We start from the raw sequence: 25,113 nt of genomic DNA on the forward strand, positions 1-25,113 counted from the left end.
GGGGTCCCCTGACTTTGGGTATGACCCTCACGCTTCCTTTCGTTCGGAAGGAGGGGTGGAATGTGCCAGGCTACCCTCGATGGGCACGAGCGTGGACACCTCCGGTGAGCTGTTAGCGGGTAGTCCGAGTGGAGGCCCGAACCCTGTTCGCTGGGGGACGGCTAGTGGTCCAGAGACGCACTCCAAGAGTACCAGGGGGTTTCTCTAGTGGGTGCCAAGGCCGTTCGCGGGCCTCGGTGGCTCGGTGCCTCCCTACGGTGGGATCCCATTCAGATACTTCCCCGCCGGTCTCGGACACGACTTAGGACGCCCCGAGCGACCGTTCGCTCAGGTCTGGGCCATTCGTAGGCTCGCCCCGATGTCGTCCCTGACTCTGTTGCCCTGGGGCAGCTGTCGAAACCTTTTGGAGGCCCAGCCTTCGAACCCCTGGACCGTAACGGGCTCGGCGCCCTTTTATCGTGTTTGTAGTGAAACTTCTAGCGCGGTTTTGGACTGTTTGTCTTTGTCTTGGGTGTTCTGGCCCTTTCGTGTCATTTTCGTTCGGACGGAGGGTTAGTTTGCCGAGCCCATTCTGGTCTCGGCAAGGTTGCAGGAAGAGCCCCTAGCCTCTGCGTGAGAGGGCCGTCGGGAGTTCTCCTGACTTTTTATACGCCCCTCGCGCGTGTGAGGGTTTGCTTGCCGAGGCCCCTTTGGGCGCGAGCCCGGATCGTGGGGTCTCGGCATATTTGCAGGAGGAGCCCCCTAGCCTCTGCATAGGGCGAGAAGGCCGTCGGGGGTTCCCCTGACTTTTTATGCGACCCTCGCGCTTCCTTTTCTTTCGGAAGGAGGGGTGGAATGTGTCTCGCTACCCTCGACGGGCACGAGCGGTGGCACTTCCGGTGAGCTGTTAGCGGGTAGTCCGAGTGGAGGTCCGTACCCCGTTCGTTAGGGGACGGCTAGCGGTCCAGAGACACACTCCAAGAGTACCAGCGGATTTCTCTAGTGGGTGTCGAGGCCGTTCGTTGGGCCTCGGTGGCTCGGTGCCTCCCTACGGTGGGATCTCATTCGGATACTCTCCTGCCGGTCTCGGACACGACTTTGGGCGTCCCAAGCGTTTCGCTCGTTTGGGTCTCGGCCCCGTACAGGCTCGCCCGTGGTCGTCCCTGACTCTGTTATCCTGGGGCGGCTGTCGAAACCCCTTTGGGGTCCAGCCTTCGAACCCCTGGATCGTAATAGGCTCAGAGCCCGGTTCCTTCCTATGAAAGGAACAGGCCGCGGGAAATATCTTCCCTATCGGCTCGGCCGCAGGTGGTGCGCCTTTTGAGGCGGTTTCGTGGGGAGGCGAAACGACACCTGCTGCCGTAGTGGCCGAGCGCGACGCGATGGACGGGACGTAACAGTCCTCGCATTTAATGCGGGAGACATAGGCGCTTGGGCCGCCGAAATCGGCTCGTGGTTAACCGCGCCGGACGGGGAAAACCTCCCTGATTTCATCGCCCGTTCGTTTCACCTCCTCCCTGCATAAATACCCGAAGAGTCTCGTCCCTCCTTGTCTTACCTTGCCTGCCACCTCCGTCGAGCCGTCGCCAGAGCAGCGGGTGCCGGGGAGAAGAGGAGAGGAGAGCGAGCCTAGGGAGAAAGCGAGAAAAAAGCGAGAGTGTGGAGGGAGAGAGAAAAACTCACCGCCGCGCTCGATTCCTCCATCGCATTCATGGCCGGCAACGTCGTCGTTGTCAAGGCGGACCCCTAGGATCCGTCGGATGTCACTGAGGAGATGCTCCAGTCGCTTGTCGACGGTGGACTCCTCCGCCCGGTGACAGACCCTAGTAGGCCGGAGTGGATTGCTCCGTACGGCGAGCTGGAGCCGAGGCCCCGCGACGGCTACGTCATGAGCTTCGTCTCCTTCCATGAGCGCGGCCTCGGCGTTCCGGCGGACCGGTTCATGCGGGCGCTCCCGCATTACTACGGCGTGGAGCTCCACAATTTTAATCCCAACTCCATCGCTCAGGCGGCCATCTTTGTTGCCGTCTGCGAGGGGTATTTGGGGATCGCTCCCCATTGGGATTTGTGGCTCCACCTATTCCGGGCGGGGCATACTACCAAGCCGACGGGCACGTCGGGCAAGAGGAAGGCATCGAGGGCCGAAGGCTGCACTCTCCAGGTGCGCCAGGACCGCCTGCACCTCTACATCCCGGCCCAACTCGCGTCCTCCAACCGCCGGTGGTACGCGAGTTGGTTTTACCTCTGCAACGACGACGGAGGACTTCCCCCTTATACTGGGCGGATTGTGGGGAGTTGCCCGGAGAAATGGAAGTGGGGCGTCCCAAAGGTCGACCAGCCCAAGCTGGAGCCGCTCCTGGAGGGGCTGGCGAGGCTGTGGAACCATGGCCTCACCGTCGTTGTGGTCGTGGCCGCCTTCCACCACCGAAGGGTGCTGCCACTGATGGCTCGGCGATGGCGGCTGTTCGAGATGAGGCCGGGTGAACCCATCGAAGGCACCCGGATGTCTTCCTCCACCCTCTCCGACGAGGAAATTCACCATCGGGTAGGGGAGACGGTAGATGTGAAGTTGAGGGGAGGCAACCTGACCCCCTTCGTGATGCGTCTGTCGCGGGGGTTCCTTTCGCTGGTAAGTCGAGCGCCGCTATAGCCTCTAATCCTCCTTAATCTCCCTTTATCCCTTGTTTCCTTATGCGCGTTTGTCGTTTCTTCAGGGGATGAGGGACGTGCGCTCCTCCCCGTCCGCCCGTTCCCGAGGACGCGGGGCAGCGGGCGATCAACCGCGCTTACGCCGACACGCAGAAGAAGCGGAAGGATGCTAAGGCGGCGAAGCGCACGAAGTATATCCTTGCGCGCGAGGCGTTGGATAAGCGCCGTCGTCAGCAACGGAAGGATGGTCTCCCATTGGAGGAATCCCCGTCGACGTCGTTGTCGACGCAGGCCTCGGACGGGAATGACAAGGGCGAGGGGGGGCGAGGCCCCCTAGACCACCTTCCAGACGTCGAGGAGGTGGCGCCCGGGGCGTCGGTAAGCAGCCTGGCACCCCCGGGAAGGGGAGAGGAAGCAGACCTGGGGCCGGCGGTGGACCCCTCCGGGGCCGAGGCCGACACGCCCGAGGCGCGGGCGTTAGGCAAACGCGCCGTCGGCCCGGTAAGCTCGGCGGTCGCGGCGGAGCCGGTGGCGGTGGAGGCGACGCCACCGGCCCCGCAGAGGATCAAAGGGGCGCCGGGGTCCGCCGAGGACCGACCAGCGCCGATGGATATGGATGCGATGCCACTGCCACCGCCTCCGCCGTTGCGGAGGAGGTTTGCCGTGGCGAAGCTGGGGCTGCCCCGTTCAAGGTAAGTGTATTTTTGGCAAGGTTATGGTATCTTTTATTCGCTTTTTTGGTCTCGTGCTGACCCTGTAGGTTGATTTTCTTTAGTCGAAAGCGGCCTGCGGACGACCTCCCCTTGGCGCCCCTTAAAGCGCTTAAGGTGAGCCCTGGCTCCTCTGCCCACTGGGTGGCGGAGGCACAAGCCGCCATCCAGCGCGGCGCGGCGTCGGCGAGGGTCGACCCACAGGAACCGGCTGTCCAAGGAAGGGTTGCCAAGGCGGCCCCTACACGGTCGGATGGGGCCATCGTGCCCTTTGTTGCCGAGGCTCCCCGGGCCTCCGGGGCTGAGGCGATGGGGGCCCCGGCGCCCATGACCGCCGAGACCGCAATGTCCGCGGCCGGCGCTTCTGCGTCTGCCGAGGCCACAACGACGGAGGCTGGAGCCCCTGAGACCGCCGAGGCCGTGATTGCAGAGGTTGGAGCCCCCGAGGTCACCACGGCCGTCGTGATGGTAGCGAGGCCGTCTGTGCAGGAGGCGGAGATGCGGGCGGCGGAGGCCTCGGCCGTGCCCTCGGCTCAGGGCCCGTCGTTGTTGCGGGAGAGTGCCCGGAGTGGCGGAGGTCTATCCGATCTCCTCCGACGATACCTCCCGGGCGCGGGAGGTGGTCGGCGCCGAGGAGACCGATGCCGTGGAGCAGCCAGCGCCGCTCTTAGACGAGGGAGGCTCGGCCCTCGTGCGGGTGTGACCCGAGCCCCGCGGGTGGGATCACCCGCGGGTGCTGTGGCGGAGCCGGGACGACCCTGAGGGGGAGCCTTTGTTCGCCCTCGAGGACACGGCCGAGGGCGGGCGCTAGAGTACCTTCGAGCAGTACCGCGAGCTGGCGGAGCGGTCGCTACGGACGACGTTGTCCGTGGTGGCCGACGAACTGCCCGGAGTCGCTCAGGTTCGTGTTTTCCTTTCTCGCGCGACGTTGTTCTTTCCTTGGTTTTGTCGCAATCGACGACCCCTGCTCTGCCTCCTCAGGAGCTCGAGACCCGGTCCCTCGGGAAGTCGGTCTTCCTCCGGCGGGAGAGGGGAATCTGGACCAGCTTCAGAGGCAGAGGGGTCTTCTTGCCGATGCTAACGAGCTTCTGTCGGCACGAAGCGCGGAGGTGGAGGACCTCCGCCTTCGCTGTGCCGATGCGAAGGTCGAGGCGGCCATAGCCCAGTCGCAGCTCGCCCCCTTGGCGGCGCGGATCAAGGAGCTGGAGGAGGAGCTTACCCGCGCCGTCAGTGATCGGGATGTCTTCAGGTCCCAGGCTGAAGAAGCGACGGCCTCGAGCAAGGCCCTCGCCGGGCAGCTGGGGGCGGAGGAGAGTGCGCACCGGCTGACCAAAGGTGCTCTGAGCGAGGCCCTTGCTGCGGTCGAGGCCTCGCAAATCGAGGCTGTGGTTTTGAGGGGGACGGTCGAGGGTGAGTTTGAGTCCCCTTGTTTTGCTTTCTTCCTCTTATGTTCGCTTCCTAACTTCCTGGTATGACACAGAGCTGGGGAGTGAAGCCTCTAGGGCGGCCGAGGCCTCTCGAGTCAAGGCCCAGCGGTTGAAGGAGCAAGCCGAGGCCTGTCAGGCCGAGACCCGACGCTGGGAGCTGAAGGCCAAGGGTGAGCTCCGTGGGCTTCCGTCCCTAGCTTAGGCTGTTTTTTCTCTGGCTCGACCTTATTTCATTTTCCATGGTGCAGAGTTAGAGGCGGAGATCGTTCGGGCCGCCGAGGCTTCCAGCGCGGTGCAGACGGTGCTCGAGACCGAGATCGGGGAGCACGAGGCGCTAAAGCGTGCTGCCCTTTCCGCCTGCGAGGCCCTGGAAGTCTAGGGGGTTCAGTCGGGCAGCTCCCTTGGGAGCCGCTTGATTGCGCTGAGCAGCCAGATGCGCGAGCGGCTCCGAGGGGCGCTGCACACGGGTGTTAAGCGAGCGATGGTCGTCATCTCCTCTCACTACCTTGGCGTCGACCTCCTGGCCATCAGTGATGGCTACGTTCTGCCTGATGACGACGAGGAGGCCCACGCGGCGGTCGCGAAGCTGCTGGAGGCGGCGGAAGGCCCTGGCACGGCGCTGGCGACGCTCTTTGAAGATGAGGTGGTTCCTCCCCTACCCTCTGCCGGTGCTGGGGGCCCTGAGCCTTAATCTGTGCCCCGGGGGCTATGTAAAGATAGAATAGGGGTTATTTTTGTATCATAACGTTTGTGGCCGTCGAGGCCTTTATTTCTGACGTATTTGTGTTTCTTAGTTGTTTTTCTCATGTTTCCAAGCTTTTGCTCTCTGTTGCTCCTGATCAGATTTCATTTGCAAAACACCCCTCTGGGGCCTAAGCCGTCCCTTGAGCGAGAGGTAGTGAGGGAGTGCCGTAGCCCGGGGGCGTAGGCCGTCTCGTGACTCTACCGGCCTCTTGCTTAGAACAGACCTTGGTCCGAGGACTCTCTATAAATGATTCGTTAGAGCCTGCTAGAGACTTGGTGTGGGAATTTTTTTCGAAAAACAACTAAAAAATGGTGCGTGGGACCTAGGGGGAGTCCCCCATCTAGCCCCCGAGGGAGGCTTGGTTCTGCTGAGGCAGAGCCGAGTCTCCCTTGTTGTGTTTATTGTACTGCCGAGACCTACGATGGGCCCGGGGGGTTTCTCAAAAAATAAGACCAATTAAAGAACGCTTAGTAATTGTATTTCGAGAAACGACATATACAATGCTTGGAAATTTAGGGATAAAAGCGACGTAGCTGTTCTATGTTCCAAGCGTTGGTGAAGACTTCGCCCTTCTCGCTGGCCAGCTTGTAGGTCCCGGGCTTCAGTACTTGGGCGATGATGTACGGTCCTTCCCATGGTGGGGTCAGCTTGTGGCGACCCTTGTTGCTCTGTGCTAGCCTCAACACCAGGTCGCCTACCTTCAAGTCTCTGCCTCGGACGCGTCGGGCCTGGTAGCGCCGCAGGCTCTGCTGGTACTTGGCCGAGTGTAGTAGCGCAACGTCTCGGGCTTCCTCCAGTTGATCGAGGGCGTCCTCTCGGGTGGTGCGGTTGCTTTGTTCGTTATAGGCTTGCAGCCTCGGGGAACCATATTTCAGGTCGGTGGGGAGGATGGCCTCGGCCCCATAGACTAGGAAGAAAGGCGTGAACCCCGTGGCTCGGCTTGGAGTGTTCCTCAGGCTCCAGATGAACGAGGGGAGTTGGGCGAGCCATTTCTTGCCAAACTTTTTCAACCGGTTGTGAATTCTTGGCTTGAGGCCTTGTAGGATCATGCCGTTGGCACGCTCTACTTGGCCGTTGGTCCTTGGGTGTCCTACGGCCGACCAGGCTACACGGATGTGGTGGTCGTCGCAAAATGTCAGGAACTTTTTGCCAGTGAACTGCGTCCCGTTGTCGGTGATGTTGGTGTTGGGGACCCTAAACCGGTGGATAATGTCAGTGAAGAACAGCACTGCCTGCTCGGATTTGATTCGATTGATCGGACGGGCTTCGATCCATTTGGAGAACTTGTCGATTGATACCAGTAGATGGGTGTAGCCCCCGGGGGCCTTTTGCAGAGGCCCGACCATGTCGAGCCCCCACACGGCGAACGGCCATGTGATGGGGATGGTTTGCAAGGCCAGGGCCGGGAGATGTGTCTGCCGAGCGTAGTACTGGCATCCTTCGCAGGAGCATACTAGCTTGGTAGCGTCGGCGACCGCCGTCGGCCAGTAGAACCCTTGGCGGAAAGCGTTCCCCACGAGCGTCCGAGACGCCGCATGGTGTCCGCAGGCGCCTGCGTGTAAGTCCCAAAGCAGGGCTTGGCCCGCCTCGGAACTGATGCATCGTTGAAGGACACCTGAGGGACTTCGCCTGTATAATTTGCCATTGTAGAGGGCGTAGGTCTTGGCTCGGCGCGCAAGCCGTCGTGCTTCAGTTCGGTCGTCGGGAAGCTCCCCCCGATCAAGCCAATCGAGGAACGGGGCTCGCCAATCCGCGTCCTGATCATTCTGCGGAGGCTCGGCGTTGACTTCCATGACCTCGGGCTCGGTCGAGGGGGTCTCGGCAGCAGAGGGGGCGTCGGGCTTTGCCATGGGTTCCCCAGGTGGGCCCTCTGCTGTCGAGGTGCAGCCGATGGAGGGTTTGTGGAGGTCTCTGGCGAAGACATTTGGGGGGACCGGGGCCCATGCCGAGGCCATCTTTGCCAGCTGATCGGCGGCCTCATTGTACTTTCGCGCGACGTGATTTAGTTCGAGGCCGTCGAACTTGTCTTCTAGGCTTCGTACCATCTTGCAGTATGCCTCCATTTTAGGGTCGAGGCAGTTTGACTCCTTCATCACCTGATCTATGACGAGCCGCGAGTCGCCTCGGACGTCGAGGCGCCGTGCCCTAAGCTCGATGGCGACTTGTAAGCCATTGACGAGGGCCTCGTATTCGGCCACGTTGTTGGAGGCGGCGAAGTGGAGCCGCACCATGTAGCGCATGTGTACTCCGAGGGGCAAAACGAAGAGCAGACCCGCGCTTGCCTCGGTCTTCATCAGGGATCCGTCGAAGTACAGGGTCCAGCACTCCGTCTGGATTTGAGCAGGTGGTAGTTGGGTATCTGTCCATTCAGCCACGAAATCAGCCAAGACCTGAGACTTGATCGCTTTTCGAGGCGCAAAGGTCAGGGTTTCCCCCATAAGCTCGACAACCCACTTGGCTATCCTGCCCGAGGCTTCTCGGTTATGAACTATCTCGCCTAGGGGGAAGGATGATACCACAGTCACCGGGTGCGACTCGAAGTAGTGGCGCAGTTTGCGCCGGGCCAGGACCACGGCGTAGACTAGCTTCTGGATGTGGGGGTAGCGTGCTTTGGTCTCAGAGAGCACCTCACTGATGAAATAGACAGGTCGCTGGGTAGGCAGAGTATGCCCTTCTTCCTGCCTCTCTACCACTACGGCGGCGCTGACCACTTGGGTTGTTGCGGCGACGTAGAGTAAGAGGGCCTCGTCCATGGCCGGGGGTATCAGAACAGGAGGATTGGTGAGCAGCCTCTTGAGTCTGTCGAGGGCTTCCTCGGCCTCGGGGGTCCAAGAAAAACGCTCGGACTTTCTCAAGAGTCGGTACAGAGGCAAACCTTTTTCGCCAAGGCGCGAGATGAAGCGGCTCAGGGCCGCGAGGCATCCCATGACCCTCTGCACTCCCTTGAGGTCTCTGATTGGTCCCATGCTGGTTATCGCTGAGACCTTCTCTGGCTTGGCCTCAATGCCCCGTTCCGAGACTATGAATCCCAAAAGCATGCCTCGGGGGACCCCCAAACACACACTTCTCGGGATTGAGCTTGATGCCCTTCTCTCTAAGGCATTTGAAGGTTACCCTCAAGTCATTCACGAGATTCTCAGCCTTTCTGGTTTTGACCACGATGTCGTCTACGTAGGCCTCGACGGTCTGCCCGATGTTGTCGCCAAAGACCTGGGTCATGCACCGCTGGTATGTGGCACCTGCGTTTCTGAGGCCGAAGGGCATCGTCACGTAGCAGTAGATGCCGAACGGTGTGATGAAGGAAGTCGCGAGCTGGTCGGACTCTTTCATCTTGATCTGATGGTAGCCGGAGTACGCATCAAGGAAAGACAGGGTCTCGCACCCTGCGGTGGAATCAACGATGTGATCGATTCGAGGTAATGGGAAGGGGACCTTTGGACAGGCTTTGTTCAGACTGGTGTAGTCTACATACATCCTCCATTTCCCATTTTTCTTCTTGACTAAAACGGGGTTAGCCAACCACTCTAGCTGGGACACTTCCTTGATGAACCCGACCGCCAAGAGTTTCTGCACCTCCTCTTCGATGGTCCTGCGCTTTTCTTCGTCGAAGCGGCGTAGGCGTTGCTTCGCCGGTCTAGATCCGGCCCGGATGTCCAGGGCGTGCTCGGCGACCTCCCTTGGTATGCCCGGCATGTCCGAGGGACTCCATGCGAATATGTCGGCGTTCGCACGGAGAAAGTCGACGAGCACGGCTTCCTATTTGATGTCAAGGGTGGCGCTGACCCTCAGTGCCCGGTCGTCGGGGCAGGCGGGGTCGACCGGGATGAGTTTGATGGTCTCAGCGGGCTCGAACGCCCCCGCGCGACGCTTGGAGTCAGGCACCTCGCCACTGAGTTGGTCGAGGTGGGCGATGAGGGTTTCGGCCTCCGCAAGAGCCTCGGCGTACTCGATGCACTCGACGTCGCAGTCGTATGCATGTTCGTACGTGGACTCGATCGTGATGATACCATTAGGGCCTGGCATCTTGAGCTTGAGGTAGGTATAGTTGGGCACTGCCATGAACTTGGCGTAGCACGGTCGCCCCAGAATGGCGTGGTAGGCTCCCCCGAACCTGATGGCTTCGAAGGTGAGGACTTCCTTGCAGTAGTTGGAGGGGGTGCCGAAGCAGACAGGGAGGTCGATGCGCCCGATGGGTCGCGTGCACTTCCCCGGCACGATGCCGTGAAAGGGTGCGACGTCGCCTCGGAGCCTCGACCGGTCGATCTCCAAGAGCTCCAGGGTGTTGGCGTAGAGGATGTTGAGGCCGCTGCCTCCGTCCATCAACACCTTGGAGAGGCGGGTGTTGCCGATGATCGGGTCGACGACCAGTGGGTACTGCTCAGGATTCGGAATACGGTCGGGGTGATCATCTCGATCGAAGGTGATCGCCTCTCGAGACCAGTCGAGGTACTGGGGGTGGCCACCTTGACCGAGAAGACCTCTCGACGTTCCCTCTTGCGCTGCTGCGCCGTAAGGCATGCCGAGGGCCCACCGAAGATCATGAAAGCGTTGCGTACCTCGGGGAACCCATCGTCCTTGTCTTCGTCCCGACCGCCGGCCCCCTTTTGCTTGGTGTCGTCGTCGGGGAGCCCGAGCCTGGCGTAGTAGCGCCGTAGCATGGTGCAATCTTCGAGAGCGTGCCTGACCGGGCTCTGGTGGTAAGGGCAGGGTTTCTTGAGCATGTCGTCGAAGGGCCTAGGGCCTTTGGAGCCTCGGGGATTCTTGCGCTCTGTGGCCGCGACCAGATCAGCCTCCAGGACCTCCTGCTTCCTCAGGCGCCCCTTTTTCTTTTTCTTAGGGAAGTGGGAGGCTGAGGCCTCGGGGGCCTCCTCCCTCCGCTTACCCTTGGCGTCGGTGTCAGGGAAGATGGCTCCGACAGCCTCTTCGCCCGAGGTGAAGCTGGTGGCAACTTCGAGGAGCGCGGCGGCAGAGCGCGGTACGTTGCGACCTAATTCTCGGACCAAGTCCCGACAAGTGGTGCCAGAGAGGAAAGCCTGGACGATCTCCGAGTCGCCGATGCTGGGTAGCTCGGTGCATTGTTTGGAGAAGCGCCGGATGAAGTCTCGGAGAGACTCGCCCGGCTTCTGGCGACAGCTCTTAAGATCCCAGGAATTCCCAAGGCGCACGTATGTGCCCTGGAAGTTTCCGACGAAGATCCTTACCAAGTCGCGCCAGTCGTGGATTTGAGAGGGAGGGAGATGCTCGAGCCAGGCTCGCGCTGAATCCGACAAGAGCAAGGGGAGATTACGGATGATGAGCAGGTCATCGTCCGCGCCGCCCAGCTGGCAGGCCAGGTGGTAATCAGTGAGCGAGAGTTCCGGGTTGGTTTCGCCGCTGTACTTCACGAGATTGGCCGGCTGTCGGAACCGGGCGGGGAAAGGAGCAGCGCGGATGGCCCTGCTGAAGACACGAGGGCCTAGCGGCTCAGGGGAAGGACTGCGGTCCTCGCCGCTGTCGTAGCGACCGCCTCGGTGTGGATGGTAGCCCTGAGCGGGCCCCTCGTTGTCGTGGCGTCGTCGCCTGCTGACCGCCTCATGGTCTCCTTGCACCTCGCGTCGATTGCCGAGGCGGTCCAAGAGCACGGGGACCCTGTGGGCTATTGGCGCTCGGTCGGGCTCGGGACGAGCCGGGGCTTCCCTGTCCTGCCGAGGTGGTGCCGTGAGAAGGTTCGAGGCGCCCCCGTGCCGTCGGGAGGCGGAACTCTCGGCCTGCTGAACCGCAGCGGTCTCTAGGAGATCGCGGAGCTCGCCACGGACCCATCGCCCTTCCGTGGTAGAAGGCTCGGGCATCACGCGGACCAGCATTGCCGCAGCCGCGACGTTCTGGCTGGCGCGATTGAAGACCGGGGGTTACTCGCTCCCTTCGTCGTCATGGATGCGGTGATGCACATCGCGGGACCTTCGTCGGGCTCCCCCGCCTTCGCTGCGGCCTCGCTGTTCCTGTTCGAGAGAGTCTCGAAGCTGCTGCAGAAGGAGTTGGTCTTGTTCGACCTTGGCCTGGAGCTCACGAAGTTGCTCTAGGTCTGGGCGCTGAGGTCGTGCAAGAGCAACGTTCTCATTTCGTGCGGCCGGCAGGACATTGCGTGGGGGCGTGACGGTGCCTGCCCCTGGACGAAGTGGGGAGCGGCTACCTGCCCCCTCATCCTCTTCGCCTGCCCTCGGCATCCCGAGCCCGACGTGGAAACACTCGCGAGTGGGGTCGTAAGTGCCTTTGTCGTCGGAGTCGGAGTAACCGAAGCAGTAGTCGCTTGCGGCCAAGAACTGGCGCAAAGACCCAGGGTCGCGGAGCCCGGAGAAATCCACTCCGGGCCATGCCTCGTCCTTATCCGTGGAGTCGGCATGGGTGCTTAGGTCAAGACGGAAGCGCTGGCAGCGCTCTGAAGGATCCTCATGAGCGGCAGCGTATGCGTAGGCGTAAGAAGCGGCGGCATTTCTCAACCCAAAGGGGTATGGGGATGGTGCCGTCGCCAGATTCTGCTCCACCGGGGTCGGTTCTTCAGGGAGTGGTGGAGCGGAGCTTGACGACTAGGCACCATCGCATGCCACCGGCGTTTTCCCTTTGTCCAAGCTCAGGCCAGACAGGTCCCCGGCCAGGGACCCCGTACCAACAGCTGGTCGTAGGATATCGGCGGGGAGTGGATTGCCGCCCCGGGTTCGCGTAGCGTCGGGGTGGCCTTGCTCGCGTCGTGCCTGACGAGCGTGGCGAGAGCGGCCGCCCGGGCGCTGCCTGCGCCTAGGCTGCCGGTGCGTAACTTCATCGTCGGACGGTGGGGCTTGGGGAGCGAGGAGTACCATGTCGTATTCATGCCCTAGAGACATGAATTCTAGGCTCCCGAACCAAACTACGGTGCCGAGATGCAATGGTCGTCCGGGGTCTGCCATCCAGAACCTGCTAGGATGACGAAACTGACACGCAGCGTCCCCTACCTGGCGCGCCAACTGTCGGTGTTCCGGACTGGCTCCCGAACCAAACTAGTGAATTTGTTCTGCGTGCTCCCGATTCCGGATGGTGACGCAAAGAGACACAAGGTTTATACTGGTTCGGGCAATCGGCGCCCTACGTCCAGTCTGAGAGATCGAACTTGTATTCCTTGCACCGGGGTGCTCGTAGTAGGGGGTTACAAGCTAAGGGAGAGAGGGAACTAGTCCCAGGTCTCGGCAGGGTGTCGTGTGGGCCGTCTGAGCCGTTGCTCTCAAGCGGTTGGAATGTGCGTGTGTGTGTGTGTGTGTTCTCCCCCTCTAAGTGGTCCAAGTCCTCTCCTTTTATAGTTGAAGAGAGGACAAGGGCAGTACATGTATTACTATGCGGCGTCGTGCCGACAGGGGCGGCACGTCCGAGCCCTATGGCCTGTTCCTGTGGCGGCGTGGTCGTCGGAGTGGTCCTTCCTTGGAGTACTGGGGCGGCGTGGTCGTCCCATCAGATCCTGTGCGTCGTGGGAGCCCCCGGAATGCCTCGGAGTGGACGTGGCGGCGAACATAGCCACTGTGGACGGACTATGCACGAGGCCGAAACTCGGTCGGTGCCGAGGCTGGTACTACGGTGGGGGTCTCGGCGGGCTCGGACCCCAATATCGCCGAGGCCCTGGCGTACAGTGCTGAGGCCTTGAGCGGTCGGCTGATCGTGGACATAGTGGTAGGGCACAGTGGCCAGTAACCCCCGTCATATCCTGTCCCAGGCGCAGATCGTGGTCACAGTGTTAGGACACAGTGGCCGGTAATCCCCGCCGTGCCCTGTCCCGGCCGGTATGGTGGTGATGCGACTTCGGGTCGCGTCGGTCATTCTGTGACGTCGAACCGCTGTTCGGCTGAGATTGCGGGGGTGGTTGAAAGTATTAATGTGACGTGATGCGCTGTCGGGAGGGTCGGCCGAGGCGGGGGGCGATGGACCGCGGACGAGCCGGCCTCGAGCGACACGGAGAATGAGGCCTCGCGCGAGACGGAGACCAGGCTCCTTTCCGAGGCCTCGCGCGAGAGGCCTTGCGCGAGACGGAGAATGCGCCTCCTACCGAGGCCTTTCGTGGAGAGCCTCGGGCGGGGCGGAGACGGCGTTCCCTGCCGAGACCTTCCCTGGGGGGGGCCTCGCGTGAAGCGGAGTTGGTGCCAGGATGCCGAGACCCCCTGCTTGAGGCTTGAGGCGAGGAGGGGGAGGACCCAGTGGGCTCAGTCGCGACGGGGAAGGGCCCACGACTTACCTCTATGCTTTTATTATCATCAGATGGGACTTGGGCAACTCATTTGATGTTTTGCTTGGGGTACCCCATTCTAAGGTACCCGACAGCGGTGGAGGCCGCTATGTACTCGGCCTCGTAGCTGGACAGGGCCACCACCGCTCTAGTGTGTCGGCCTCGTAGCTGGATAGGGCCACCACCAGCTGCTCGACCGACTGCCAGCTAACGAGGCACTTGCTGAGGAGGAAGAGGATCCCGCTCGTGCTCTTACGGGTGTCGATGTCGTCGGCGTGGTCACTGTCGCTGTACCCGACGAAGTGTGCCGCCCCAGGGCACCTAGGGTAGTAGAGGCGTTGGTCGAGAGTCCTCGCAAAGCGGATGATCCTCTTCACAGCCTGCTGGTGCTCCGTCGTCGGTCGCTGCATAAACCGACTAACGTAGCCGACAGAGAATGCCAAGTCCGACCGTGTGTGGGCGAGGTAGTGGAGGCTCCCCACAAGACGCCAGTACTGCGTAGCGTCCACCTCCTCCGTCGTGCTGTCGCGGCTCAGCTTCAGCCCCTCCATCGGAGTGAGAGCTGGGTTGTAGTCGGTGAGCCCAGCTACCTCAACGACGTGTTTGGCGTAGGCGGTCTGTCGAAGCGTGATCCCGGAGTCATCCTGGTGCACCTCGATTCCCAGGTAGAAGTAGAGAGGCCCCAGGTCACTCATCTAGAAGGTGGCCTTCATCTCTTCCTTGAATGCCGGTACCTCCGCATCCTTGGTGCCGGTGATCACCAAGTCGTCGACGTAGACACCCACCAGCAGAGCATTTCCTCTACTGCCCCGTCGGTAGATGGCCGCCTCGTGCGGGCTTTGCTCGAAGCCCATCTCCTTTAGCGTGGAATCCAACCTGGCATTCTACGACCTCAGTGCCTGCCGCAAGCCATAGAGGGCTTTGCGCAGGCGGAGCACCTTGCCCTCCTTGCCGGGGATCGCAAATCCCGGCGGCTGGTGCACGTAGACCTCCTCCTTCAAGTTGTCGTTAAGGAACGTCGACTTGACGTCCATGTGATGAACACATCAGCCCTTCTGGGCAGCTAGCGCAAGGAGGAGTCGCACAGACTCTATCCGTGCCACGGGAGCAAAGTCGTCGTCGAAGTCGACCCCCTCCTGCTGTACGAAACCTCGTGCCACCAAGCGAGCCTTGAGCTTGACGATGGCGCCGGCTTCATCCCTCTTCAGCTTGTACACCCACTTAAGGGTGATCGCGCGGTGGCCACGAGGAAGGTCAGCAAGCTCCCAGGTGCGGTTCATCTCAATCGCATCCATCTCCAACTGCATCGCGGCGCGCCATGCTGCGTGTCTCTCGGCCTCAGCAAATGACCGAGGCTCGCCGTCGTCACACGCAAGGTGCAATTGCACCTCCAGGTCGTGAGGCACCAGTCCCGGCACCAGCTGGTCGCTGAGAAGGTTCTCCATCGTACGGTACCGCAACGGCTCGCTGTCGTGGTACGCGTCGATGCGCTCCTCGTCGTGAGAGAGCGGAGTAGCGAGCTCAACCGGGCTGTGCTCGACATGAGCTGGTGTTGGAGTAGATGTGCCCGGAGAGGTGCCTGTCGGTGCTGGAGTGCGTGGCGGTGCCGGCTATGGTGGAGCCGACGAAGAACTCATCGTAGCCGAGGTCCTGGCTAGAGAGCGTGGTGCTGTCGGAGTAGCAGGCGCCGGGGTTGGTGGAGGCTCGGGGACTGGGGTAGACGCGCTCGTCGAAGAAGAGCTGCCTACTCCCCTAGCTCCCTCGAAGTGAACATACTCGACAGTGAAGTCGTCGTACGTCGGAGCCGAGCCGTCGTCCACCGCCTTGTCCCACGCCCATCCTCGTCCTTTGTTGAACACAACGTCGCATGCGCACACGCTGTGTCTTTGGGTCGAGGATGCGGTAGGCCTTCAAGCCCATGCCAAGCCTCGTACGACGTCCTGCCATCGAGCGCCTTGGTAGGCGAGCGGTTGAGGATGTAGACGGCTGACACCACCGCTCCCCTACCAAGGCGCTCGACGGCAGGACGCCGTACGAGGCTTGACATGGGCGCAAGCCGACGGTCTCCCACTTGCGGGTCTTCGGCTGCCTCGCGTTCGCCAAGGAGCTTGGCCGCATCAGCAAGCTCTACGACAGGAGCACTCCGGGAGTGTTCATCGGCTACGCGGAGGGCTCGAAGGCATACCGCATCCTCGACCCAAAGATACAGCGTGTCCGCGCGACGTTGTGTTCAATGAAGGGCGAGGATGGGCGTGGGACAAGGCGGTGGACGACGGCTCCGCTCCGACGTACGACAACTTCACTGTCGAGTACGTTCACTTCGAGGGAGCTGGGGGAGTAGGCAGCTCTTCTTCGACGAGCGCGTCTACCCCAGTCCCCGAGCCTCCACCGACCCCCGGCGTCTGCTACTCTGACAGCACCACGCTCTCCAACCAGGACCTTGGCTGCGATGAGTTCTTCACCGGCTCCACCACAGCCGGCACCGCCACGCACTCTAGCACCGACAGACAGCTCTCCGGGCACGTCTACTCCAACACCAGCTCGTGTCTTGCACAGTCCGGTTGGGCTCGCTTCTCCGCTCTCTCACAACGAGGAGCGCATCAACGCGTACCACGACGGCGAGCCGTTGCGGTACCGTACGATGGAGAACCTTCTCGACGACCAGTCGGTGCCGGGACTGGTGCCTCACGACCTGGAGGCGTAGTTGCACCTTGCGTGTGACGACGGCGAGCCTCGGTCGTTTGCTATGCAGTTGGAGATGGATGCGATTGAGATGAACCACACCTGGGAGCTTGCTGACCTTCCTCATGGCCACCGCGCGATCACCCTTAAGTGGGTGTACAAGTTGAAGAGGGATGAAGCCGGTGCCATCGTCAAGCACAAGGCTCGCTTGGTGGCACGAGGTTTTGTGCAGCAGGAGGGGGTCGACTTCGACGACGCCTTTGCTCCCGTGGCACGGATGGAGTCCGTGCGACTCCTTGCGCTAGCTGCCCAGAAGGACTGGTGTGTTCATCACATGGACGTCAAGTCGGCGTTCCTTAACGGCGACTTGAAGGAGGAGTTCTACGTGCACCAGCCGTCGGGATTTGCGATCCCCGGCAAGGTGCTCCGCCTGCGCAAAGCCCTCTATGGCTTGCGGCAGGCACCGAGGGCGTGGAATGCCAGGTTGGATTCCACGTTAAAGGGATGGACTTCGAGCAAAGCCCGCACGAGGCGGCCATCTACCGACGGGGTAGTGGAGGAAATGCTCTGCTGGTGGGTGTCTACGTCGACAACTTGGTGATCACCGGCACTAAGGATGCGGAGGTAGCGACATTCAAAGAAGAGATGAAGGCCACCTTCTAGATGAGTGACCTAGGGTACAACGTCGGTGACATCGACACCAGCAAGAGCACGAGCAGGATCCTCTTTCTCCTCGGCAAGTGGCTCGTTAGCTGCAGTCGGTCAAGCAGCAGGTGGTGGCCCTGTCCAGCTGCGAGGACGAGTACATAGCGGCCTCCACCGCTTCGACTCAGGCGCTCTGGCTCGCTTGACTGCTTTGTGATCTCCTCGGCAGAGACATTAGAGCGGTAGAGCTTAGGATGGACAGCAAGTCCGCTCTGGCCCTGGTAAAGAACCCCGTTTTCCATGAACGGAGTAAGTACATCCGGGTGAGGTACCACTTCATCCGAGGCTGTTTGGAGGAAGGGAGCATCAAGTCAAGCTTCATCTGAGAGCGAATAGGTCTCGGGGATTGATTGATTGATAGATTAGCAGTAGTACAGGGTACAATATATAGGCAAGGATCAGTAGGGTTTATAGAAACACCCAATCGTTGGTGATCCTTGCCGTATCAATGTAATCTATCTATCTTAACCCCTAAGGTAGCCAACCTAACAGGCTAGGCGCCAGGCCCAAGGCCAGCCCATTATGGTGCCTATTCTAACATGCCCCCGCAGTCGAATCGTCAGCCACTCTACACGTTTAGACTGGACCTAAACTCCGTGAAAACTGAAGTAGGCAGCCCTTTGGTGAAGATATATGCATATTGCGAAGAGGTGGGAACATGCAGAACACGAAGATCACCAACGGCGACTCGCTCGCTTGGTGCGCTGATGCTGAACCGGGTTGGAGGTCATGTAGACGGCACTGATGTTGTCACAATACACCAGTGTGGCGCGTCGTAGAGGGGCATGCAGTTCCAAAAGTAGCTGGCGGAGCCAAGTAGCCTCTACAACTCCGTTGGCCACTGTGTTTTGGCGCTTCGAGGACCAGGAAACAAGGTTATCGCCAAGGAACACCGCATAGCCTGAGGTGGACCTGCGAGTGTCCGGACAACTAGCCCAGTCAGCGTCGGTGTAGACGACAAAATCAGTCGAAGTAGACGGTCGCAGCAGGAGACCAAGGTGAAGAGTGCCTCGAACGTAGCGAAGAATCCTTTTTAGGGCAGCAAGGTGAGGCTCGAGGATCATGCATGTGGAGGCAGACCTGCTGAACTGCATATGCAATGTCTGGGCGGGTGAACGTCAGGTACTGGAGAGCTCTGGCAAGGTTGCGGAAGTCTATAGCATCAGACACAGGGGCCCCATCAGCTGCAGCAACCTTCGGATTGGTGTCAACTGGAGTGGAGCACGGCTTGCACTCTGTCATCCCTGCATGGTCCAGAATGTCCAACATATATTGTCGCTGTGAGAGGAGGAGGCCATCATCACTTCGCTGAACCTGCATACCAAGGAAGTGATGCAAGGCACCGAGGTCTTTCATGGCGAACTCCTACTGAAGTGTTGAGATAATCCGCCGAAGGAGACCAGGTGAGGAAGCTGTGAGGATAATGTCATCCACATAGAGCAACAGGTATGCTGTATCTGATCCACGGTGGTAAATGAAAAGTGAAGTGTCTGACTTTGCTTCAACAAACCCAATAGACAGCAGGAATGAGGTCATCCGGCTGTACCATGCGCGAGGAGCCTGCTTCAGGCCGTATAAGGATTTCCTCAGAAGGCAGACAAAATTCGGGTGAGCTGGATCTTTGAACCCAGACGGCTGCTGACAATACACAGTCTCAGACAGATGGCCATGAAGGAAGGCGTTCTTCACATCTAGCTGGTGGATAGGCCAGGTGCGAGAGAGCGCCAAGGAGAGCACCGTGCGGACAGTAGCGGGCTTCACCACAGGACTGAACGTCTCATCGAAGTCAACACCAGGCTGCTGGGTAAAGCCGCGAAGAACCCCACGGGCCTTGTACCGCTCAAGGGAGCCATCGGACTGAAACTTGTGCTTGAAAATCCACTTGCTAGTGACGACGTTGGCCCGAGAAGGTCGAGGCACGAGGTCCCAAGTGTGATTCTGCAAGAGAGCACGGTTTTCGTCTTCCATAGCCGCTCGCCAATTGGGCTCAGCGAGAGCGCTACGAAAGGTCTTTGGCATTGCAGAGAGGGGGCGGCGTGGTAGGCGGCAGGCATCCGATAGCCGCTCTTCGACCGCGTGGCCATAGCGTGCTGGTTCGTTATCGGAGTGACAGCAATGGCGCCCTTAGGCAGTAGGGCGGCCGGTGCAGGAGCAGCCGAAGCAGGCGGTGTCGGTGCGGCTGGTGCAGGAGAAGTCAGCGGTTGTGGTCGACGCGTGTAGTGGTTCGTGAAGGCCCGATCCGATCGGAGAGGTGGGAACCCGGGTGGGGGTCCTGGAGGTCGGAGAAGCCCTGGAGCAGCTCGTCCAGCGGCGATGTAGTGGTCACGTGGGCAATGGTCGTGGTCGGCCCTGCCAGACCACTGGTGGTGGTCGGCCCTGCCAGACCACTCGAGCACAGCTCACAGCCCCGGTGGATCATCAGCAACATTAGCAGGCAGGGGCGCCCCAGGCACAGTCGTAGTGGGACCGGCAGAGGTATCGTCATCAAGGAACTGTAGGTCCGTCGGAGCACTAGGACCATGGCGCTCAGCAAAGGGAAAGACCGTTTCATCGAAGATGACGTGTCGGGAGACGATGACTCTATTGGAGGAGAGGTCAAGGCAGCGGTACCCTTTGTGATGAGCGGAATAGCCTAGGAAGACACACAGGACAGACCTAGAAGCAAGTTTGTGGGGTGCAGTAGCCGACGTGTTTGGGTAACATTTGCAACCGAAGACTCGTAGATGATCATATGCTGGTGGCTTGCCGAATAGGGCAAGGTGCGGCGTGGAAAACTGGAGTCTTGGTGGGCAATATGTTAAGTAGAATAGTGGCTGTAGAGAGGGCCTCTACCCAGTAGGACGGAGGCATGGATGCCTGAAAGAGCAGTAAGCGAACAACATTATTGATGGAGCGAATAATGCATTCAGCTTTACCGTTTTGAGACAATGTGTAGGGACAGGACATGCGAAGGTGGATGCCCTGAGCGAGGAAAAACTGACGGGAGCTAGACTTGTCAAACTCTTTCCCGTTGTCGCACTGAACAACCTTGACCCAGGCGCCAAACTGAGTGGAGACGTGAGCGATGAAGTGAGCAAGCATGCTAAAAGTGTCAGATTTAAGTCGTAAAGGAAACGTCCACAAATAATGAGTGCAATCATCAAGGATGACCAAGTAGTATATATAACCAGAAATGCTGACAACTGGAGAGGTCCATAAATCACAATGTATAAGACCAAACTTGATAGACGCACGAGAGGTGGACTCATGAAAGGGCAATCGAACATGACGCCCTAACTGACAAGCATGACATAACTCGGAGCAATCCTGAATATGACAGGAGACACTAGACGCGAGCTTCGACAACGCCTCATGACCGGGGTGGCCAAGACGCCGATGCCACAGCGGGGAGGAAGCCTGGGCGACAAGGGAGTGTGCTGGTGGTAGGCGCAGAGGGTATAGCGGCCCAGAGCTATTGCACCTGACGATCTCGGTCCGAGATGGAAGAACCTTCATAGAACAACCAGCGGGGTCAAACTCAACAGAACAATTATTGTCGGTAGTAAATTGGCGAACAGAGATGAGATTCTTAATAATTTGTGGCGACACAAGGACATTATTAAGACGTAAATTACAGGACAAGTCTGTAGAGCCAGTGGCAGTGACAGGAAGAAGAGAGCCATTACCGACAACAATGGATGAGGGAGAGGGGTACCGCGGGAGAAGAACATGTGAAAGAGAAGAGGACTGAGATGTCATATGTGAAGTAGCACCTGAGTCGAAGTACCAGTCGTTGGACGTAGGAGGGGTCAGCGACGTGGTACTGAAAGCGGAGGCGAGGGCCGTCGGGTCCCAAGAGGGGAGGCCAGCCATCGGGTTGTAATACCCGGGGGCGACCCACTGTCCAGTGCCATCAGGAGCAGGGAGGGCAGCGGCCTGCTGGTGGGCCGCGAGGGCGTGCTGCTGCTGTTGGGCGAGGAAGGCCTGCTGCTGCGCTTCTTGTTGGGCCTGCTGCTGTGCCTACTGCTGCGCCTGTAAGTGAGGAGGCACCGGGATGGGTGCCAGCGGTGGACGAGGTCCCCCTGGCCACATCTGAATGGTACCGGTCCAGGGGTTGTAGACGTTGGGCCATGGCCGCCCGTCGGCCGACTGCTGCTGTTGGTGGTGAGCGCCACCAGTGGGGCGTGGCCCCTGTCCAAGAGGGCCACCGCCGTTGTTGCCTTTGCCGCCCCCGCCGCGCTTGCTGCGACGGTTGTTGGGCGGCTTGGAGTTCCCACCAGCGCCCGTGCCGGAGGATGCAGGGGCAGGGCTAGGAGTAGTGGAGGCGGTGAGCGCAGTGGCAGGTGCGTCCTTGCGGGTCTCCATGGTGAGTTCCTCGAGGATGAGGTCGTCACGAGCCTCCAGGAAGGTGGGGAACGGTCGAGCGCGACGAAGGAGCGTCCCGACGTGGCTGAAGCGCTCGTTGAGGCCACGAATCACGTTGAGGACAAGCGTGCGGTCGGTGACAACCTCGCTAAGGGCCGTGAGATCATCGACCATCTTTTTTAGCTTGCGGCAGTAGTCAGTGACGGAGAGGTCGCCCTGGACGAAGTTGCGAAGCCGCGTCTCGAGGTGGATGGAGCGGGCCTCGCGGTTGCCAAGGAACTGCGACTCGACGGCGAGCCAGGCATGCCGAGCGGTGGAGCCCTGGGCAGAGATGATCTCGCCAAGGTCGTCGGTGAGCGTGGCGACGATCCAGGACTTGACGACGCAGTCCATCCAGGCCCAATTAGGAAAAATTGGGGCTGGAGGGTCCTCTCGAACATGGTCCTGGAGAGAGAACTTGCCGAGGATGAGAAGGAACTGATCACGCCAACGGTTGAAGTTATCGGAATCAACGTCGAGGATGGTAGTGACGTGGTTCCGGATGTTGCTGACCGCAACAGCCTGAGCATGGAGCTGGAGGAGGGCAACGGCCTCGTGATGCAGCATGGCAGCCCGAAGATCGGGTGGCGGCGCTGAAGGGCCTCCAGGTGCGGCGCCAGAGGATTCCGGAGCAATGGCGGCAGCAGCGGTCGCCCGCTCCTGGGCAGCGCACGCCAGGGCCTCGGTAGCGCGCTGGGCGGTAGCGTCGCGATCCTTAGTCGCTGCTGCAGCCTCCTCCTTGGCCTGTAGGGCGCGTGCTAGGGCAGTATCACGCGCATCCTGACGCTCGCGCTCGAGACGCTGAGCAGCGGCGGCCGCGTCGTTGGCCTTCTCCGCGGCAAGGCGTTGAGCGACGGTGTCTGCCTGGATGGTGGCAGAGGAGGCGTCTAGAGCAGCCCCAGCCCTGGGGGTTGCTGGAGGGGTGGAGGGCATGGTGGCGCAGCACGGTGTGGACCGACGCGCGGAGGGGCGCAGCGCGGCGAGGGGCCGACGCGCGTGGAGTGGGCAGCGGAAGAGGAGACCTAAACCTAGGCGTTTGATACCATGAGAGCGAATAGGTCTCGGGGATTGATTGATAGATTAGCAGTAGTACATGGTACAATATATAGGCAAGGATCAGTAGGGTTTATAGAAACACCCAATCGTTGGTGATCCTTGCCTTATCAATGTAATCTATCTATCTTAACCCCTAAGGCAGCCAGCCTAACAGGCTAGGCGCCAGGCCCAAGGCCAGCCTATTATGGCGCCTATTCTAACATCATCAACATCAAGGACCAGCTTGCGGACCTGCTTACCAAGCCTCTTGGGAGGATCAAGTTCCTTGAGCTCTGCTCCAGGACCGGGATAGTTCAACTTTCGCACAAGACGACGCACAAGACTTAGGGGGAGAAAAAATGTTGTTAGTCGCTGAATTCTTACTCTTGGTAGTAGTAGAATTCTTATTCTCATCGAGAGAGGATGACACTAGGAGTTGGAGCAATTTTCTGGTTTATTTCTCACACAAATGCCATGCCAACCTGAGGGGTTGGAGATACATATATATAGGCTGCTAGCCAAACAAGCATATGTCAAGATGCTAGATGCTAACATGTTGTCATAAAACAGATGTTGTCCTAGATGTTAAGATGTTGTCCTAGCCAGTCAGGGATGTTGTCCATGATGGACAACAAGACCACCATGCAGCCACAAGGACCATATGCTGCAGCCCCACAAAGACTAGCCAACGCAGAGACTTATCCCATCATTCTCCTCTTGAGTCTTGTGCGTTGTCTTGTGGGAAAGTTGAACCATCCCGGTCCTGGAGCAGAGCTTAAGGAACTTGATCCTCCCAAGAGGCTTGATAAGCAGGTCCACAAGTTGGTCCTTTGTGTTGATGTAGCTTGCCTTGATGCTCCCTTCCTCCAAACAGCCTCGGATGAAGTGGTATCGGGATGGTTCAACTTTCCCACAAGACGACGCACAAGACTTAGGGGAAGAAACTTATGTTATCAACTTGGAAGTGCTCATATGTCCTCTTATTGGTCAAAAGTACTGTACCAGGAACCTTTGATTCTTTATGCCAGCAATACTGACACTACAACAATTATTTGACAATCAAGATCATATCACTTAATTGTTTTTTAGGTCTCTGTCCTCGTTGCTGACTTGTTCGTTGTGCTCCATATTGCAGGTTATACACTGGCATCCATGCCCTTAAACCTAAGAATAAGTCCAAGACTGGAGCTATATCTGAGTCGCCCACAACTCTGAGTGTCGACAAGTCGAGTACTGCTTCCAGCGAGAACACACCATCGATGCCGCCGGCAGTATCTACCTCCACTGCATCCAGAGCATTTGGCACGAATTTGCAGGATCAGAACCCTACTGTTTCTGATCCTGCTGTAGGAGCAGCAGTGGCGCGAAAGAAGGATGGCCCAATGGCCTCCAAAATTCCTGTTGATAAGAAAAAGATGGATGCGCGGAAGAAGAGCTTGAAGAGAATATAGGCAGGGAACCCTCCTGGGAAGAAGAGGGTTTATAATAGTTCAGAATTTAAATTTGTCAGAAATTGAGCAGATGCTTAGTGAAGCTGGGAGAAAAACAATAAGTCGAGAGGCATCTGAAGACCTGGCTTTCGGGAATAATGTGGCCAAGAGTGAATAATGTGAACTGGTCCTTCGGGACAACTGTATGTGCAATGTTCAATCATTTGGAAGAACACTTGCCTATTTCCTTTTGTTGTTTCCCCTTGTCTGATCTGATGCATTCAATCAGCATGCCTGCTAGTTGCGGTGCAGGAGCAACTGGTGGCATAGCGTACTCCGCGTACATGCAGCCTGTTCGTTTGGCTGTGGCTTGTCGTAAACGATCGTAAATTTCTAGCCGGAACAGTATTTTTTTCTCACACAAACCCGCCAGCAGTACTTTTTCACGAACTAGCAACGATACGAATCAGCCAACCCAGCCTTCCTACCGACCTCTACCTGACCAATTGCGCGTCAGATGGTCAGATTCAGGTTTCAGTGCTGGCTGCAAAACTATGCCTGTATACTCTCTGGATCGTGGTTGTTGTGGTAGTAGCAACGGTTAAGATCTGATACTTGGTTTAGCCTGGCTAGTTGTTGGTTGCAGACGTTAGTTGCTTGCGCGTTACCAAGCTAAGACCCACCAGCTGGGAACTCTCACCATTGGCGTATGGCGAACCAAGTCAACTTTTCCAGGCCTTCCTTGAAATGCGGGAATTTGTTTAGGCCGAAATGATTCCCAGCCGCACAGATCTTTCACAAATTTGTATTACCGCGGAAGATTTCGGGGCTCGGAACGGCCCGTTCCGAGACAACCGAACGGCGCCTTACTGATTCCTGTGTTTTTCCTATAATAGATGAAGTTCGAAACCTGGTACTTTTAACTAAAGTACTGTCTTTGCTTCCCCTTTTCCCTTTCCTCCTCTGCCAATCTGCAACCTCCACATCTAATTCCACCTTCTCTATCTCCTCAGTCTTCCTCGATAGCTTCCGTATCAGTCTTCTTCGCTGCTTCGTCTTCCCCTTATCCTCCACAAACTGTGGTTGCTCTTCCTCTCTGTCTCACTGTCTCCACCTCCGTACTAAATTAATCTTTACGTTATCACGT

The 25,113-nt window shown here is 59.1% G+C and overlaps 1 protein-coding gene across 2 annotated transcripts in view; it reads left to right on the forward strand.

Moving 5' to 3' along the window:
* LOC136529093 (ubiquitin-conjugating enzyme E2 22-like) overlaps positions 1-24,191 on the forward strand; it is a 42,934-nt gene extending 18,743 nt beyond the window's left edge. For both annotated transcript variants that reach the window (XM_066522154.1, XM_066522153.1), the window contains one exon: positions 23,672-24,191. In XM_066522154.1, coding sequence (XP_066378251.1) covers positions 23,672-23,987 — 316 coding nt within the window. In that variant the 3' untranslated portion in view covers positions 23,988-24,191. The remainder of the gene's footprint in view (positions 1-23,671) is intronic.
* Positions 24,192-25,113: the final 922 nt, after the last annotated feature.

This window comes from Miscanthus floridulus, chromosome 19, assembly GCF_019320115.1.
Source record: "Miscanthus floridulus cultivar M001 chromosome 19, ASM1932011v1, whole genome shotgun sequence".
NCBI lineage: Eukaryota > Viridiplantae > Streptophyta > Magnoliopsida > Poales > Poaceae > Miscanthus > Miscanthus floridulus.